The sequence below is a fragment of the Zonotrichia leucophrys genome, chromosome 2, assembly GCF_028769735.1.
Source record: "Zonotrichia leucophrys gambelii isolate GWCS_2022_RI chromosome 2, RI_Zleu_2.0, whole genome shotgun sequence".
In the NCBI taxonomy this organism is placed as follows: domain Eukaryota; kingdom Metazoa; phylum Chordata; class Aves; order Passeriformes; family Passerellidae; genus Zonotrichia; species Zonotrichia leucophrys.
Window position 1 is genome coordinate 105,821,702 of NC_088171.1, and position 15,446 is coordinate 105,837,147.

Consider the following 15,446-nt stretch of genomic DNA (forward strand, 5'->3'; position numbering starts at 1 on the left):
AACCTGTGAATGGTCTTTTCCATTCTCCCTTTTCAGTGGCATTGATGCTTAGCTGGTGCTCCAGGGTTTCTCAGCAACTCTGTCATTTCCAACCAAGGTGCTCCCAACCTGCTGCAGAAATGCTTGTTATTAATCCTTCAATGTACATATGACTCACATTTTTTCTGTTAAATATCACCAAGTTTTTGTTGTTACAGTTGTTGAGGCCATTGAATTCTGTCCAGCAATTCCTTTTCCATGTTGACAATGACTCTTAGGAGTGTGCCACCAGCAAACTTAAACCAATTTTTTGTTTAAAATGGTGAGAATAGTGAAAATACTAATCAGTGTGCCCCTCTACTGACCTTTTAACTTCACTGGTAATCGCACCTGCCTTACAATGTTTTATGCTGCCATCTTCTATTTATTTAGTCAACTCTTTCAATGTACAGACCATTCTCCATTTTCTTCAGCTGTATTAATAATTTGTCCTTTAGTATCATCCCAAGTACTTGAGTCCAGAAGGATAAGATTCATTGCATTTCCTTTGTTCAGAGAAATAGGTATTTCATAGCCATATAATGAAAGTAACACAGGATTTATTTAGTCAACCTATATTCATTTTACCACATTTTTCATTTAATTCAACATCTTTAATTACTTCCTTCACCCTGTCCAAATTTTGAATATTACCCAGGTCAAAGTAATGGACTCAGAGCTCTTTAGATTACTGTCTCTCCTCTTGCATCAGGGTATGGTGAGCCTGTGCTTGTCTATAGACCTGACCTTCATTTCTCCTGAATTCACTTTTCTAAAATCAGTAACCTCAGTTACAGACCTATTTTCAAGTGTTCTTCCATCTCATTTTAATCTGAATTGACTCATGTTCAAGCTGCATTCCAAAGCTGTTTTCTTAGGCCAGTGTTTTCTACCATTCCCATTGCTTAAACTTGATTTTCTGCTTTAGACTTACCTCTGTTGGATCAGTACAGAAGAGTTTCATTTGATCCTTCCTGGCCACATCCTATTCTGTAATAGGAGCGATTCTTCTACTGCCTTTATCACCAGCTACTAGTTCATAAATATATATAGCCTCTCTTTCCTGGGTTTCATCCTTCTGCCTTTGGATACTTTTGCTTCTCATTTACCCAGTGCTCTTCAGTCCGTCACAGAGGGGCTCAAAACTACTACACCTGTGCCTTCTGCACAAATAGGACCATTCATCTGAGCATTTTAAGCTTAAACCACAGTGAATTATACCTCAGCAGCATGAAAGATACCTAGGAAGCTTCTTCTCCTGCACACAGTTTCTAAGAAATTGCCATTTCTTTGAAATGGCTTTGTGTGGATTGTAATTTCACTGGTAGTGTTTATGATGTTCAGAGATGTTGCTCTCTGTGTATGTTTGCCTGTGTGAGTTCCAATGCAACTGTAAACGGCAACCACCATATAAGCATCATTTGGTGGGTATCTGATTCTGCTTACCTGAAGTGTGTTGTTGCAGATCATACAGAAAACAGTGAAGTTACTCAGTCTAGCAATGACCACTGGCCAGACATTGAGATCTTCAGCAAAATATCTTTCGACCTGAGTGTACATGACCCTAAGTACAGAAATATAAGTCCTGTGTACACAGAGCAACTCTCAAGAGTGAAACAAGGTAAGTAAAATGTAGACTTTTTAAGGAGTACTTTCCTACAGTGATTCAGTGTTTATTGGTTCATTTGAACACAAGTTCACAAGAACCTTTAATCTCCAAAATGAAATGGAAAAAATACATTTATGTATTCTTTACATTTTTTACCAGGATCACAATCTCTGTTTTTTAATGCTCCTAAAATTTTTGTTACTTCTTTTCTTTGTGCACAGAAGCAAACAAAGAAACAAAATCAGAAGAACCTAAGAAAAGGGAGACCGTGTCCATGATGCTGACTAAATATGCAGCTTACAACACCTTCCATCACTGTGAGCAGTGCCATCAGTACATGGACATTAATCCTGCTGCACAGGTTGGTGTCAAGGTCTAAAGGTAAAAACTGCGTACTTGGTTTTCTATTGTGGTCTCTCCAGGCATACTGCTCTCATCTCAGGACTCATGCTTTTCACTCATCCACCTTGCCTCAGATGGAATTGTTTAATTCTTCCATTCTCAGGGGAGATATTGAGCTACAGACCCAGGAGCATCAACTGTGTCTGCCACATTCTGCATGAGCAGTTTTCCTCTGCAGCTGCCTCTGGCAAAGGGTGAATATTGTGATTAGTTTTCTGAAGCCAAAGCATTATTCAGCATGCCCAGAGGGTTTGCAGTGTCTCATGGGAGAAGACTGTAAAAATGAAGGGAAATGCTTGTCTAACCTAAATGCCAGCCATCCACACCTGTGATGGGAGATGGCAAGACCTCTTTCTTCCTTTCTTTGTATGTAACTGTGCATCCTTCTCAGCAGTAGCTTATGAGTCACTGGACAGAAATGAACATTCTAATCTGTTTAGTTAAAAAATCCTTTCATTTCTAAATCAAACAGTTATGCTCACAGAAGACTGGCAAGTAAGATTATTCCTGGTTAATAGCTGACACATTATTTCTTAACCACCAGCAGAATTTACCTGGAAGTTTCTTATCTCCATTCATTCGTTCCTTGCTCGCTAATGTTTTCCAGAAGCTTGCTATTAAGATGCAGCAGTGTAGACACCCTGACCTGGCAGTGCACAATGCCAGTTCCCTCAGAGCAGCACCAGCAGGTCTGATCTAAACCTCATGCTTCATTAAGTCCGTTGAGAGAAGCAAATCCTCCCCAAGGACATCTGTTGTTCCCTCCACTTATCTTTGTGCATGTGGTTAAACATAACTAGTACTAATAAATATAAACATCTACTTCTATGTGCCAGTGTGAGCTGTGTATATAGAATTAAGATAATTAAGCTCAGGAAAATTACACTTTCAGAGGGGAGTCACTGGATAGCAAACATTATGAAGAGAGAGGGATTCTTAAATGCTTTAACAAAACCTAAATAAAGTCACTTGCATTTTCCATCTTAGGCTGATTATTTCAATTTTTAGCGAAAGATTATGGGAAGCTCGTTGGTAAGAGTAAGTGATTTGACTTTGTAGTAAGACAGATGCTTTTGTAGGATGACATCTATCAGCTGTGTAGGCATTTGTATACACTTACATGGTTCAGTGAAGTGCTGGGCAAACTTAAACTCACCCAAATCCTTCATAGCCTTGTTAATGGTGTGGTCTGCTTTGGTCACACTACTACTTAGGAGAGTATTGCCACAGGATAAATACTGTACTGACACCAATACAGGATGCTCCTGCTGAGGTGTCTGAATGACAGTGCATGCTGCTGTGGAGGCACCCCCACATACAGCACTGCTCTTTGAATCTTCTAAGTAAATTGATGTGGACATTTTTCTGCTAGTATGTATGCATGTGTGTGTGTGGGTGTGTGTGTATATATGTGTATATTTGACTTCTCTTTGTAAATAATGAGAAATAATTCCTAGCTGAAAGGAACTTCAGAAGAGTCCAGTTTGGCCAAAGACCATTACTGGTACAGAAAGCTGATTCCTTTAATAGCAAGGCCTCAATAATGTACCTTATTGTGAGAAAAATTATTACTGAAAGAGTGGTTTGGATGTTCTTCTCTGATGGCTTCCAGTACTGTGACTGAAAGAACTCCTCCTCCTTACATACTCCTTATGTGTTACCTGCTTGGAAACCTCTTTTTGCTGCTTATTTGTCTTCAGGTGTCTGACTCCACTCTGCATGCATTCACGTTTTCATCCTCGATGCTGGGAGAAGAGGTTCAGCTGCATTTTATAATCCCCAAGTCCAAAGAGAACCATTTTGTCTTCAGCAAACAGGGAAAGCATCTCGAAAGCATGCGACTCCCACTCGTTTCTGACAAGGTGCGTTCCTGTGCTGCTCTCACCCATCTGCTGCACGCAGGCAGCTTGCAATACATATGCAAATTAATGTGGGGAGGTTTTTCTGTTGTCTTTTGTTTTAAAGTCCTTTGTGTAAATCTTTCCTGACTGTCCTTAGAATGGGTTTTTTGACGGCAGACATCCTGTTTTTCTGTTCCTAGTGTCCAGTTTGTGTTGCAATAATCAGTGATGCTAAAATCTGGTATAAAAAATAAACAAATGGAAGTCCCTACCAGGAATAACCTGCTTTTTTACCTAATGTTGCCAAAATACCTTGTGTTCCAGCAGAATTTGAATGCAGTCAAGAGTCCTATCTTCACCCCATCGAGTGGTCGTCATGAGCATGGACTCTTGAACCTCTACCATGCCATGGAAGGCATCAGCCACCTGCACCTCCTGGTAGTCAAGGAGTATGAAATGCCACTTTACCGAAAATACTGGCCCAACCACATCATGCTTGTCCTGCCAGGCATGTTCAACAACGCTGGAGTTGGTAAGAGACACCATCAGTGCATTGCTGTGAGGGTACCAAAATCTGTGTTGGACAATGTGGATCATGCTGTTGCAGGAAATGCAGCAGCTCCTCACATACCTGCTGTGATAACAGCAGCAATGTCTGTGCAAAAATGTGGAAGAACTGCTCTCAGGGGCATGGAATATATGTTTGCATGGATCACTGCCTCCTCAGCTTAAAGTCTGATGTTTTATGTGCCTTATTCACTCATTTTACTCAACCCTGCTGTGTAAATTCTAGATGTTTTACACATATTCAAGTTGCAATGTTTTTGTTCGCAGAAAGTAAATATTAACTGCAGCTGAACACTGGGGGCTTGAACTTTGGAATTTGTTTTCATGGATGCTGAGTTTATTCTGTAAGAAGTTTTACATAGCTTCAGTTTTAGAATCTTAGCCCCTTCTTGGTTCAAGTTACTTCATTAATGCCCAGAGAACTGTGTTCTGCAGAGTGTCTTAAAGCATCCAGTCTTCTTGGAATCTGCCTTTTAGATTTAATCACACTGAAAAAGGACATACAGATTTCTTTTCAAACTGAGGTGATATGAGCACTAAGTTCAGAAAAGGTAATGACTGCAGATGTTTGTGTTACCTTTCTCTGGAAAGAGTGATAAAATCTAATACAGATGTCTGTACATCTTCTATATGGTATTTCCTCAGGTGCTGCCAGGTTTCTTATTAAGGAACTTTCCTACCACAACCTGGAACTGGAGCGAAACCGCTTGGAGGAGCTGGGAGTGAAGCGCCAGTGTGTGTGGCCCTTCATCGTGGTCATGGACGACTCCTGCGTCCTGTGGAACATGCACAGCCCCCACGAGCAGTCCAGGTTGGTGCCCACCCACGCTGGCTCCTTGCACTGATCCAGCACTGCCAGCAGCACATCTGTGACCAAGGCTCATCTCCAACATCTGGCAGGGATGCCAGCATCAGAGCAGTAGGAAGGCCGAATGTTGGTGTTGTTGGCCACCAGCATTCAGTTCGACACCTGCTGTTGAACACTTCCACATGACTGTGCCCTTACATCTGTGTCAGTACCTCCAACAGACCTCTGCTTGTGTTTGTTCTTTGCCTAGAGCCACTCTTCTTTCTAGCCACTGTTTGAGGGATTTTTCAATATGTTACTTTCTTTTGATTCAATTTCTGTTTCTCAGAGCAAACAGTTTATTTGGGGAACTTAGAAGGCATTAAGCTCTTGACCTTCTCAGTGCTTACACTGTCCAGTACAGAGAAAATAGTATTCCAGAAATTATGTGTAAGGTGACTTCTTTTCCCTTTCTAAATTGCTCTGTAAGAGCTTATTCTGCTGAAAGGCTCATTTTCTGAATGGTTGCCCTGATGAGGTGAAATTACTTGCCCGTTGCTAGAAAGTCTTCATTTATGTATATATTTTGACAGCATCTGGAGTAAACATTCTCAGTTGTCAATGTAATTTTTTGGTCCTTTTTATACACACACGTATATCTTTGCATTGTATGTAATATAAAAATAATAAAATATGTTTGTATGTTGTGTATGATCATGTTTTGCAGCCAGTCCCTGGAGCCTGGGAGTTTCAGCAAGAATGTGTCTTTGAAAAGTGTCCTCCAACACATTGAAGCCACCCCCAAAATTGTTCATTATGCAATACTGGGTGTTCAGAAATGGAACAGCAAGCTGAACACCAGGAAATCGAAGGCTCCGTTCTCCAGGTGCCATGTGCGTGATTTTATACTGCTCAACATAGACCTGACCCAGAATGTGCAATATGACCTAAACAGGTAGGCAGCACATATATATCTGTGGGAAAATAGCATATTGTCTCTATAATAACCTTGTCACAATGTTTCTGAATGCTGTTGAGATAAACAAAAATATCCTACCTTAGGTAATGAGTGCAGAATCACAAAAATAAAACAGAATGTGATATATGTTTCATCTGAATGAGTAAGGCATCAAAATAAAACTGCTATAAGCCAAGAAAATCTGGGAAAGACAGATCAAGGGCAAGGAAGGGCTTCAGAGGACTGAAAAAGTGAGGAAAGAAGAAAATTGTGGAGAAAAAAATAATTGGGACACCAAAAGTACAAGAAAGGAGCCAAAATGGCATCAGTTACAGGAAGAATGGGGAGTTTCCAGAGTGCCTAGAGGGAGGGATTCCTTGTATTTCCTTCAGAGATAGCTGTCCTCCCTCTTGCCACTTGAGTTTGCAAGAAAAACAGATGAAAACATTTCTACTATTTCCTTCCTCCCCGCCCCTGCGCTCACCTAACTCCATCCTAAAGCATTTGCAATAAGGCACCCATATCATGGGCCTTTATTGCTAGCTCTCATCACAGATTGAAGAAATACCCAATAATTCTTCTCCCCAGACAAGTGAGTTCCAAATAAACCCTGTCTCTGCTGGCCATAAATGGCCCTGGGTCTTCTCACCTTAGGCTCCTGCTGCTGTTTTCAGGGATGCTGTGTATTTCAGTGAGGAACTGTGGCCTTTCAGTGCAAGCTGGTGTGTCTTTCATAGCTCTTAATTTCACGTTCTCTGTCAGATTGAATCATGAGGTGGGAGTCAGCCCATAGAAATGAACAACATCATGAATAGTGGAGGACTAGGATTACTTCCCAGCAGCTTTTTTCCCATAGCCAAGTATTTGTTAAAGCCATATTTTTCCCCTAATTCCAGTTTATGGAAAAATATGTCATATGGAACTGGTTTGTTCAGAGGTGGAGGTTGGTCACTGCAGAGCTTCTGCCAAGTCCAAAATACGTAATACAAAAAACCCCAAACATAAAAATAATTTCAAAAAAAGAAGTAAAGGGTGGGGAGGAAATGATTGATGCCAGTGTGTGATGAGCATGAGTACAATCCAGATTTGGTGTGGGGAAGAAGCACACAGGCACGCTGAAAAGTGAAGACTAGTTTGGGTTTAGGGTGACCAGCAGCTGCTTTCCTTGACCAGGAGCACATTGAAGGAATGAGTCTTCAGAGCTCTGCAGAAAATTTGTGGCATCATATCAGATGATCTCCAAAAATCTCTGCTGAGCCCACAGTGGTGCATTTCAGCAGGGGGTGTCTGAATGGCTGTGCACAGCAGCCACACAGCTGCTTTAGTGATCTTGTGTTTTATGTCCAGGTACTTCTGTGAAGATGTGGATTTTAATCTGAGGACCAACAGCAGCGGCCTCCTCATCTGCCGCTTCAACAACTTCAGTGTCATGAAGAAACATATTCAGGTTGGAGGACAAAAGGACTTTGTTGTTAAGCCAAAAATCATGGTAAGTCTGGTGTACTTAAGTGGTAAAATCAGGACCTGTTTTCCCTAGAAATAATGAATTCTTTAGTTCTTTAGTCTTTAATTCTTTAGTCTTTAGTTCGTTAGATTTATTTTGCGCTTATTTGACATCTGACATTCATGGCTTAATCCATGGTAGGGCTGCTGCATCAAAAATAGAAAACGAGAAACATTTTGCTATTTATAAATTACTAAACAAATCCTCCTAATCTATTAGAATATGGACTGAGATTGGGAAGAGTTTGGTGTAGTTTTTTAGTGGTATCTCTGATAGAGGAAGATTTTGCAGACTGATCCAAAACAAGCAAGTTTCAGTTTCAAAAATTTGGCACAGCTGCAAGTTTTTGGCATTTGCTGATTTGAGATGAGTTTCAGTCCTTGCACTTCCTAACAAAAAGAGGGCTGAAGAAAGGCTCTGGAAACTACAACCTTCTGAAATCCCCCCAGGAGATCCAAGAATTTTTAAAAATATATAGAATATTTTACACAGAGTATGTTACACCTGTGCCTATGGAGATGTATTTCAAAGGATTGTCTTTGATCTAGGAACCTTACAGTTTGTGTTCCTGGTGGTTTGAACACATCCCACACCATGTTCCTTTTAAAAAGCTACCTCCTGTACTTCGCAATTTAACTGACTAAACTCTGGGTTTAAGTATTTTTGGGTTTAAGTATTTTTAAGATAATTTTCTGATTTTCCTTTTCTTGTGGTTGCAGTGGAATCTGTAGTAACAGACTGGCCTATGAGAAAACCCCATTGAAAACACTTTTTATGGGTGACTCCACACAAGGAGCATGTAATATCATATAATGCCCACAATAAGGCAGGATGAAGGCCACTGTGACAGTTTGAACTCCACATTTTATGTCCCTTCTTTAGGCAAGCAGATATCCACAGAAGTATATAGCAAGCACAGAATGAGCAATTAATTTATTTCTGTGCTTTGGTGCTTTGTGAAAATCGAATGGGGAGTTTTGATCCTTTTGTTCCTCATCTCTCTCTTCCTGCTCTGTCCATGGCAATCCCTTCCCCAGTTAGAGGAACTCTAGCAGAGCAAATACACAGAGCAGGTGGGTTAAAAGGGTTCCCCTTGGTCTCACTGCAGGTCTCAGACAGCGTGGCACCAATAATGCCTCTTCAGTACGTCTGTGCTCCTGACAGCGAGCACACATTGTTGGCAGCCCCGTCTCAGTTCCTCCTGGAGAAATTCCTTCAACATGCAACCTACAAACTCTTCCCCAAGGCCATCCACAACTTCAAGAACCCGGTATTGGCCATCGACTGCTACCTGAACATCGGGCTGGAGGTACAAGAGATTTGCAGGGATGATGGGGACAAGGAAATGCAAACCTTTACTTCAATATCTTTGTTGTGTTGAAATGCCCTTCCTCAGCATCAAGGGTAACGTTGGAAGACTTTGGTCTCAAACAGATTCTGCTGCTGGAAGTAAAGGACCAATCCAGCAGAGAAGCTGGTGGTGAAGCTCCAGCTGGCTGGTGTAGGTAGAGACCAGAGGTCTGTGACGGATTAATGTGACTGCTGGGCTGTGCCAGGTCCTACACTTGGGTCCAACAACTCCATGCAGTGCTACAGGCTTCGGGAAGAGTGGCTGGGAAGTTGCACAAAGGAAGAGGATCTGGGGGTGCTGTTCAGTGCTTGACAGCAGCTGAACATGAGCCAGGGTGTGCCCAGGTGGCCAAAAAGGCCAATGGCATCCTGGCCTGGACCAGCAACAGTGTGGCCAGTAGGACCAAGGATGGGCTCATTCCCTTGTACTGGGCACTGGGGAGGCCACACCTCCAATCCTGTATTCAGGTTTGGGCCCCTTAGTTCAGGAAGAACACTGAGGTGCTGGAGCATGCCCAGAGAAGGGCAGTGAAGATGGTGAAGGGTCTGGAGCACAAATATGATGAGAAGCAGCTGAGGGGGCTGGGGGTGTTTGGCCTTGAGAAAAGGAGGCTCAGGAGGGACCTTATCACTCTTTACAACCACCTGAAAGGAAGCTGGAGCCAGCTGGGGATCTGCCTCTTCTGCCAGGTGACAAGTGATGGGATAAGGGGGAACAACCTCAAGTTGTGCCAGGGGAGCTTTAGATTGGATATTGGGAAAAAATTTTCCACAGAAAGGTTTGTCAATCACTGGAAAAGACTGCCCAGAGTAGTGGTGGGTTCACCATTCCAGGAGGTATTTTAAAAATGTGTAGATGTGGCATTTGGCAACATGGTTTAGTGGTGAACTTGGAAGTGCTGGGTTAACAGTTGGAGTCAGGGATCTTGGATCTCATGGACCCATGATAACAGTGGGATCTCAATGAGTGTAACCTAAACAATTGCATAACTTGCAAACGAATTGGGCGTGTCTATCTGAAATAATATTTCATACAAAGCAAAAACCCAAAAGTGAAGCCATTCTTGACAAAACCTGGTGTTCATCCTTTGATGTTTCTCTTTTTATGAATCCGGGTTTCAAAGAAATTAGATTTTTGCAAATATGTTCTAGATGTCTGTAGGTGGGGAGTTTAGAATTTTTGAACCTAATGGTCAGCTTGAACTGGGTCTGGAGCACGGTCAATGTCTAACAAGGGTGTTGTTCAGACAAATTTTATGGAGGTCAGTGGTAAGATAGAGGAGGCACCCTTTGTTATGTAACAGCCATCACAGCACTGAGACACAAGAGTGCTTGGAACGACAACCATCAGGATTTCCCCCACTTATGGAATCACTTTGTTTGATAAATGTATCCTTATTAGAATAACCTGTATAATCTATACAGTCATTATAAGCCGGTAATTTGTAGAGGAAAAAAAAATCAAACTGAATTACAGAGAGCCCTGAAATAACGTGTTGCAGACTTGGTGACCAAATTTGAATCTAGAGGTTTCTCCTGTGTGTTACTTCTTTGGAAAACTTGCTCCGTACTGCAATCTTGTAGGATTGGATTTTTATCAGAGCACCAGCTGACTTGCCTGTTATCACTTAAGTTACATTCCATTCCATTTAAGTCATCCTTAGACATTTCTGAGACATTTCTTCCCCCTTTTGTTTCAGGTGGCCATCTGCTACATTAGCTCTCGCCCCCACTCAGTCAATGTCAACTGTGAAGGGGTGTTCTTCAGTGGACTTCTGCTCTATCTCTGCGATTCCTTCGTCGGTGCAGACCTCCTCAAGCGGTTCAGGTTTCTCAAAGGTAACCTCACTTCTCTGCTGGGCATCCTGGCTGCCTCTCTCCAACTAATAATAGCATGGATGAAAAGGAAAGGCAGAGGAATAAACAGCCTGATTAAACAGCACCATTATTTTCACAGTTTGTTTTGGCACTGTTTTCAAAAGAAATAGATGGAGTGGTTTTTAAGGGGTGCGTGAAACTTCTGTTCCTGTTGGCAGATATTTGAACCTTAGGTAAGCGTTGATAAATGACATTCATTAAGTTATTTTAAAGGGACATCAACAAGGATTTTGGAAATCAGGCAGTGAATTGTGCAGTCAGCAACTTTGAGGTTGTGAGCACAGATGTTAGTGATGAGGTCGGGAAATTCTGCTCTGGCAATCAGTCTGTAATGGCAGTAAATCTTCAGTTCTGTAAATAAGGAAGGCTCTTAGCTGAAGCATGATTTGGTATGCCTCACCAGAACTTGATAAACCTCATAAAAATCTTTATTTTTGTCTTAATGCTGGCAATTAGCAAATTCCCAGAGGAATTCAGTAATGCTGAAGTGTGTTGCAGAGCTCCAGTGCAGTTGTGGTGGCACAGCTGAGCCATTTCCCTCTCTTGCTGACTGAGGATGGTCCATGTGCAGGGTTACCATAGGGATGACCCTCAGCCAGTTCCAAGAACTACATTTTGAAGTGTGCTCCTCTGCCCTTTTAGGCCCTGCAGGGCAGGGACAGAGGAGGAAGGCACAAAGACATGCTGGGGATGGTCCTGAAGGTGTCCAGTTCTCCTGCTTATTCAATCATCACGTATAACACCAGGTGGAATGAAGTTCGTAAATTTGTCAAGCCACAGAAGAAATTACAGACTCAAGAGTGCTTTACCTAGGGCAGCTCTCATACTTAAGGAAGTCAGCAGATTTTCTTAAGTCAGTTATGAGACTGATTTGGCATCGTAGAATTTCATCATTGACCTTCTACAAACCCAAATGTCCTATGAAATAAACAGAAAAGTAGGCTTTGTTATTTGGGCTTAATTATTAGTAGTAATTTACAGATCTAGTTAATGTTCTCTCTGCTGTAGTTGATGATACTAACACTGCTGTCAGGCAGTGACATCCTGTGATCCAAAGCACATCCCACACCATGCTTGCCTCTCCGTGTCTGTGCCTTCCTGCAAACGGACACATTCATTTCTGTCCTGAGGCTCAAAGGATTGATCTGAGCCTGGACTGGCTGATGGTGATATCACTAATTGGTGATAGACCTTTCTAATACTACTTTTTTCCTCCCTAGCAGCAGAGATTTCTTTAAAATATCTTAGGAAAATCAGTGAAGGAAATGAGTTGTTATTGTACCTCGAGAATCTAACGTGCTTTTCAATTGAAGGTGCCACCCTGTGTGTCATATGCCAAGACAGAAGCTCGCTACGGCAGACAATAGTCCGCTTGGAGCTGGAGGATGAGTGGCAGTTCCGACTTCGGGATGAGTTTCAAACTGCAAACAGTAGTGATGATGAACCACTCTATTTCCTTACGGGACGCCACATATAAGCTTCGCTGAGACACCGCTAACAAAAGAAAAAAAAAGAACTTCTTTTTTTTTAAAAGTACAATCACTGTGGAGCAAAGTGCAACCAATATTTATCTTGACTGCTCTAAAGGATTCCCCACATTCTGAAGTAGCTTTATTCTTTGGGGTAAAATTACCACATCAGTTATGATTTAAAGGATCCTGGATTCCAGTTTATTTTCACATTATTCACAACCACCGACACCAATCACACAGCCAACCAAGCTGTAGGATCTGGGAAGAGGATGTTGTTTTGTCAAAGAAGAATCCTTTTTATATTGAGCTGAGTTAGGGGAAGAAGCTGCTCCCCTCTTGCAGCAGTAAGCTTGAATGTGTTACCCTAGCATGTGGAATTTATCGAAGATAGGTGGAGAGCCCACCACGTCTCTTCAGCTCTGTGCTGTGGTACAGGAATACTCAGGGGTTTGAAACTACAATATAAAGTAGATATTTGTATTACGAGGAATAGTCTTGTTCTCTGTGCAGTGTTAGTTTAAAATTTGTAATTGTGTACGTATTGAAACTGTCTTTGGCAAAATTTCCACAGGTGTTCGAAGTTTACTACTTAAACCTGAACAAATGGGCAAATGCATGGCAGGCACTGTGCACCCTCAGCAATGGTATTTTGCCCCAGCAGGCACCCCCTCCTCAGCTCCAGGGCCCAAAGCAAAAGGCTTCTCAGAGCTGCTCTCTCTTCAGTTAGAGGCCAGAGTAACTTCCCAGCAATTCACCCTCAGTTTCTCACTCTCCTCAGAGCTTTGGGAACTTGCAGTCCATCCCTCTTTGTGTATGGAAATGCATCCTCCTGTTCGTCCGGTGCCTTTGTGGTGGACTGACTGCCTGCAACTCCCTCTCCGTTTCCTTTACACTCAACTCCAGCTGGCTGCAGAGCTGAGATCAGGTCTGAGTTGTACCTGTATGAAGCAACACACCAAGAAATGTGCAGGAGAGTAACAGTGCCTGAGCTGGACCCAAGAGAAACAGAAAGTATTCCACAGTAGCTCCAAGGGGGGGGAGCAGAGGAGAAATCCCAGGGAGCTGGGACTGCTCAGGAGGGATTCTCCAGCAGCAGAGATGTGTGACCACATCACCTGAAACCATCATCCACGTACCTCTATAAACACTGGCTCTGCAGCAGCCACACACTGTTGTATTTCCAGCTGCAGTACTGCTCCTTGTGAAGGTGTTCCAGAACTAACTCGATGCTGTAGCATTTGGCTGTCAGAGGTGGATGCAGCAGGGCTCTGTTCCCCTCACACTCAGCAGGTATTGTCTCACTGAGGTTTGCACACACATCTCCCAACAATTGTCTTTCTGCACATCGTGACCCCCTCTATCAGTAAGAAAAATGCAGAGTGTTCTTAAAGGCTATTCAGGAATAAGAATTTATACCCCAAAAAAGCAATGAAATTAATGCATCTTTATACCTGACTTGCAGTCATTGCAGAAGGACCTGCCAAAGCTGCATTTTTTTTTAAGGCATAGTGTTAATTAAGCAACTTTTTTTATCTTGCGAAGAGATGTTTACAGATGAATAAACATAATATATTTGACAGAGGCCAAAGTAAAATGGTTTGCATATGTCTGTGTCGATGTAGCATTATTTCTGATGCTGTAAATTTAGCAAATTTCACATGAACAACCCCTCCTTTCAGTAAATCTATTTTTATTTTCCTTCAGCTACAACCTGCCTTACCTATTTTAACACAGGGAAGATGTAGGGATATACAAGATGATTCTTGCAGCGTTTGCTACATGCCTGAATGTATTCCAGTAGCTCTGGTTTTGCCAGAGGGCTTAAGGCCAGCCCCCAGTCTTAGCGTGGCGTAGAAAAGTGTCAGGTATTACATGCTCAAAAATGGTTTCCTTTTTGCTCGTGTATTTGATGTTTGCACTAAGTTCTTAAAATTCCAGGTGCTGAGACTACCAGGAGGGAGCTAGCCCACTGGTGGAGCACAGCAAAATCGTCCTGAGGGCTGAGAGTGCATTTAGAGAATCAGTGTATTTGCCTGCCTTTACCAGCTAATAGTTAAACCCATTTCCTTAGTGCTGTCCCCTACGGAATCAAGTTTTGGTAGCGCTGTGGCCAGAGTGCACTACACCAGCCCCAAGAGCACAGGCCTGTCCCATGGAACACTTTAAATTGGCTGCCTGTGAATTCCTGGCAAGGAGACCCTTGGTTGACAGGCACATGATTGCTATTCCATTTTGGTTTTAAGCCTTGCCATTAAGGCCATTCTTATGAATGTATGAAAATTGGCCAGCGTTTTATTTTACCTGTAGATGTTCTTGTCTATTCACAGGTTAAAACTGAATGTAAACTAAGATTTAAAGAATCATATGCAGATGCTTTTTGCTTAACTTATGTAATTGTTTTTTGTGACTTTTGGAAGAGGGTTAAAAATGTTGCTTTCCTAGTGTAAAGTTTTCTTAACCAAAAACTTGGTGAATCTAGCTTCACTAGTCAGTCTACCTCATGTTACTGTTTATGAACTGAAACTGTCTGAAGTTGTGGCTATGGTATGTTTATAATGTGCTTTCATTAAATTTGAATATATTAAGTTACCATTCCAGACTGCCTCTCTCTTAATGGGTCCTACTCTTCCTGTCTGAGCCCACCACAGAGGATCGCTTCTAGAGTTCCTGTGCACCTGCACCACTTTTCTGACAAAGCCATTTACAGGCTGCTCACAGTCCCCAGGAAAATCACACACGGCAGCTTGGAAACAAACGGCCTCTGCAGCCCAGAATCCAGCACTGTTCTGCTACTCCAGCTTTAAGTACTGTTGAGCATTGTTTGGGATGTGCTGGCAGGTCTTGGCTTTAGCTCTAGACCAAGGCTAAGGACAGCACACCATGAACAAGTACATCCTGACTGCACACAGGTTCCAAAATGGAAACAAATGCTAAGTTTAACCTTAGCTAAATCTTTCCCATCTTCCATGAGGGCTTTAAACTGTTACTCAAGACTGAAGCCCCCCCCCCCAGTCACCTCACTATAAACCTTGTACCAGGATGGTCTTGATCCAGAGCTCC

At 42.3% G+C, this 15,446-nt stretch overlaps 1 protein-coding gene across 8 annotated transcripts in view; it reads left to right on the forward strand.

Annotated features, from left to right (window-relative positions):
* The window catches only part of GREB1L (GREB1 like retinoic acid receptor coactivator), a 132,909-nt gene extending 117,937 nt beyond the window's left edge, over positions 1-14,972 (forward strand). For 6 of the 8 annotated variants that reach the window (XM_064705951.1, XM_064705956.1, XM_064705953.1 and 3 more), the window contains 10 exons: positions 1,484-1,639; positions 1,849-1,988; positions 3,730-3,891; positions 4,195-4,402; positions 5,083-5,248; positions 5,952-6,179; positions 7,530-7,671; positions 8,795-8,995; positions 10,737-10,875; positions 12,228-14,972. In XM_064705951.1, the coding sequence (XP_064562021.1) occupies positions 1,484-1,639; positions 1,849-1,988; positions 3,730-3,891; positions 4,195-4,402; positions 5,083-5,248; positions 5,952-6,179; positions 7,530-7,671; positions 8,795-8,995; positions 10,737-10,875; positions 12,228-12,391 (1,706 nt within the window). In that variant the 3' untranslated portion in view covers positions 12,392-14,972. The remainder of the gene's footprint in view (positions 1-1,483; positions 1,640-1,848; positions 1,989-3,729; positions 3,892-4,194; positions 4,403-5,082; positions 5,249-5,951; positions 6,180-7,529; positions 7,672-8,794; positions 8,996-10,736; positions 10,876-12,227) is intronic. The other 2 variants (XM_064705955.1, XM_064705957.1) reach the window with 1 other exon arrangement.
* The last annotated feature ends 474 nt before the right edge of the window (positions 14,973-15,446 follow it).